Consider the following 3,906-nt stretch of genomic DNA (forward strand, 5'->3'; position numbering starts at 1 on the left):
AACTGGCATCGAGAATCCGATATCCACGAGCTGGACTTGGTTGTCACGACCGGAGACTTGTACGAATAAAACCAAGCTGGAGTTTGTTCTATTCGTTTCGGATTATCGATTCCAGCTATCGAATTTAGCCTGCCAAGCATACTTGATCCTCAGTAATTTTTTCCGTGTGGTACACAACTGTCAAACCGGTATGACCATTCTTAGAAAGAGTGCCAAAATGTTGTGTTAATAGTGGATGATATACGAGCAAGAACAAAAAAAAGTGTTGGTCCGGTTCGAGACAAGAATCGCTTTCGGAAACTTTCCGACGCATACCGATTCCCTTCGTCGTTGTACTGCTTCAGCTGCTGGAAAATTTTCTAATTTCTCAATCGGTCGATGACCTTTTTTTGAGATGTTGGACTGGATTACCTCGTGGCAGGCTATCTCCGCCTGCCGCCCCCCCCCTTCCCCTCGGGAGCATGCGTATAGTGTGGAGCGTCGGGGTAGAAGACAAGTCTGCTGCGAAATACTAACACGCATGGTGTCTCGGCCACGGCTGACGCGACACACTGTGGCAGGGGCACATTATTGCGTTACCAAGCGACCGAGTGCACCTGCAGCCCAAAGACACTCACGTGCCGTGACTTACTTGCTGCATCAGCTTTACATTACAACCAACAGCCCCCCCCCCTTCCCCAACACCTTCTCCCTCTCCTGTCCGCCGTAGGGAACGTTGCTCCTCCCAGGAGGAAGTGGGGGGGGGGGGGGAGGTACACATATCATGGGGGGTCACTATTAGATGAGATACTTAGTATTATCGGCTTAGACATCAGAACTTATCATGATAGTTACTCAGGGGCAGACTGAACGCCATTTTCGTTACGGCAGACAAAAAGTTGCTCGCGATCCCTACCCGGGCACTCTGCATGCCGCCGTGGTCCAGAGGGGAATTCCCTCTCGTGGACTCCAATGTGACCGCTCTTTGCTTTCTTCTCTCAGCCGTCGACGACGACCCTTGGCCCGGCCCGTCCTTCACGTTCCCCTCTGGGCTGCCGGGCATCGACGAGGTGGACGCCCTGGCCGGCTCCAGGCCAGCGACCCTCGCCGAGACGCGCGTGCGGGCCGGCCTCCTCATGCAGCTCCTGCGCGCCGTGTTCAACAACAACAGCCGCGGCAGCGGCGGCGTCAGCAACACCAAACCGGTCTCCTCCAACGAGGTGCCGGCGGGGCCCAGCTGGCAGCAACAGGCGAGTAGTGGCGGTGGTCATGGTGACTCGTCCAGACTAGTCTAGCTGGGGAGCCTCCCAGTAGTTGCTCCAGGCCGAAGCAATCTGCTTCTAGAAACTGGAAACTCCAATCCTCTGCAATAGCCCGCCGCCGGCGGCATAAGCGGCCTACCATCCCCACACAACAAGCATAAAGTTTGTTCGTGGTGCGGGGCGCGTGCAATGCAGTTAGCAACACCGCCGCCAGCATGTGACCAATGTGACGCGGGCGTCTTTGCACTCTCTCACCTCTCACCCACCACAGGAGGCGGGAGGGTAGCGCAAGTTGCCTATGTACAGGGGTTTTGCAGTTCAAATTGGCCACCTTTCAGGCGGATATCTTGGACCGGCAGGAGAGGGGTCAGCCCCCCCTAACACGCGCCGCAATCACCCACTGCCGAGAGAGAGGTTATTCACACTAGTTCAAACAAATTTGAAAGATTTCCTTCATAGTATAATTAAGGAAATCAACACTTATAGCGGCGATGGCGGAAGCGGGGGAACTGAGCCGGACTGAACTCCGGTCGTCAATGGTCTTTCACTGAACACGCAAGGCGGCTGCCTACCGCTGCCTACTCGTACTCGTAGGCGAACGCATGGCGGGAACATGCCACCACAAGACTCCATTACGTCTATTGTTTTCTGCTAGCCGCGAGAACTCTGCGTGTTAGTTTATGTGTCTTCCTCATTTTTTCCCCCTGTTGTGTTCACAGAGGTTGGAGAGGCGCAGCGGTGACCGAAATCATCGCCCCGCCAATTGAAGTGAGCTGAGCAGCATTCGGGCGTCCTTGCGGCACCTTTCGAGGTGCTCGGCCAACAAAACATCGTCATGCCAAGGCCGCCGACGCCGATACCCGACTCAAAAGAGAAATCATGTTAATTTCCCCGGCGGCCCGGCGGGGCGGGGAGAGGAGAGGGGAGGGGCCTCTCAGCGTCTGGAGTGTGTGTGCAAGTGCGGCGCGGCCCGGCGAGCTCAGATATTGGACTGATGTCGGCCGAACAGCGGCTTTGTGCTTCGGGCGGCCCCCTCTCGCCGATGCGCTCGACTGGTTGGTTCAGGAGACCGAGCACCGAACACATCAGCGCCGATCAGCGCGCTGCGCAACCAGGTTCTGAGATTTTTTTCCGTCGTCAATGTAATGTCTTGTGAGCTTGGGTGCAGCCCGGCGATCCGAGACTATGATGGCGGTGATGATGTGTACTCGTCTTCAGTTTATGCAGTGGTGAGCTGAGCAGGTAGATGCAACGCATTTATCATTAGTGAAAACATTATATAGCTCTGTTGGAGAGTTGAAGCGAGTGCTATTATTTTTCTTGCGGAGTGGATGAGCAGTACGTTTGTGGTAATATACGAGAGTCGAAGTGGAAGATCATTTTGTTTTTATTATTACTATATTTACACCTTCGCAACGGGATGCGGGTGAAACCGTGCAAAGGAGCAATGTACACAAAACTATATATTTTACAAAATTACAAAATTATTTGTCTATCCAGACCTTGCGCTGGGCACGGCCAAAGTGTCTTACAGTGACTACCACTCAAGTGCGGCACAGCGCTGGCCATTTTCAGTCGTTTACTTATTTCTAACGGGTATGGTGTACCCGAGCGGCCCACGCCTCACACCGGCGGCAGTGTGGACACCGACGGGGCTGTGACAGGCGCCTGCGGGGGCGCCAAGGTGTTGGCCTCGGTCGGCTCCTCCAACGGGGCGACAGTCGACACCTCGGGCTGCACCACCGGCTCCTCCACCAGGGACTTGGCAGCCGAGACGCCCTCCTCACTGCAAGGAGAGAAAGACAATTAGTGCGCTCTCATATGAGGAACCCCGCTGACCTGCCTGCCTCCTACAGCTGGCTTCGCCACGCACCTGGTGGTGGTTGTGCTCGGGCCGGCAGCCTCCTCGGCGGTCAACCTCACGGTGCCGGAGGCGGCGTCCACGCGGCTTCTGAAGTGGTGCAGGTTGAAGTTCACCGGGAGGTCGTCCTTGGTGATCTCTGCGCGCGGCGCTTTGAGGGACTTGCTCTGCTTGACCCTCATGCCGCCGATGAGGAACTCTTCGTTGTCAGGGAGCTGTCCCTGCAGTCCGAGCTTCGCGCTAACGGAGCCCTGTGAGTATGAGGAGGAAGAGGGAGAGGACGAGGATGAGAGGGAGCGCGACTCTGACACCGAAGCCGCCTCTTGCTGGGAGGTGCTCAAACTCGACGCCTTCAGAAGGCTGAGGCTCTCGGGAGCTGCGCTTGTGAGACGAGTGGTCTTGCTGCTGCTGCTGAAGCTGCTGCTGCTGCTGCTGCTGCTGCCTTTCCGCAGAGATGCGCTCTTTATAGAAAAAGCCGGCTTGGTCTTCTCTTCCACTGCGACCTGCACCTTCTTGGTGGTAGGGATGTTCTCGTACTCGATGAAGCGCTCGAACTTCCTCAATGTGCCGTCCGGGTCGACGAATGTCTGCTCGGAGCGGGAGGGCGATGTCGAGTACCCTTCGGCGTTCTCGAACTTGTCCACGTCCACCACGCGGCGCACCGTCTCCACGAGCACCACCTTCCCGACTGACTTAACGGTCGGGATCTCTAGCTCCACTTCCTTGAAGGTGGGCTGCTGTTCGGTGACTTCCTCCAACTCTTCGGCGAGCTCCTGTTTCGCGTTTGCGCGCGCCTCCTCGACG

At 56.4% G+C, this 3,906-nt stretch overlaps 1 protein-coding gene across 1 annotated transcript; it reads left to right on the forward strand.

Annotated features, from left to right (window-relative positions):
- Positions 1 to 981: 981 nt before the first annotated feature.
- LOC113208922 (uncharacterized) lies at positions 982 to 2,615 on the forward strand (the record flags this gene model as incomplete). Its single annotated transcript, XM_052269057.1, is given in 2 exon segments — positions 982 to 1,229; positions 1,961 to 2,615. Coding segments are annotated over 2 exon segments (296 nt in total), but the record flags the coding sequence as incomplete, so codon positions are not given.
- Between the last annotated feature and the right edge of the window lie 1,291 nt (positions 2,616 to 3,906).

Source organism: Frankliniella occidentalis, unplaced genomic scaffold (assembly GCF_000697945.3).
Source record: "Frankliniella occidentalis isolate FOCC.00 unplaced genomic scaffold, Focc_3.1 Scaffold81, whole genome shotgun sequence".
NCBI lineage: Eukaryota > Metazoa > Arthropoda > Insecta > Thysanoptera > Thripidae > Frankliniella > Frankliniella occidentalis.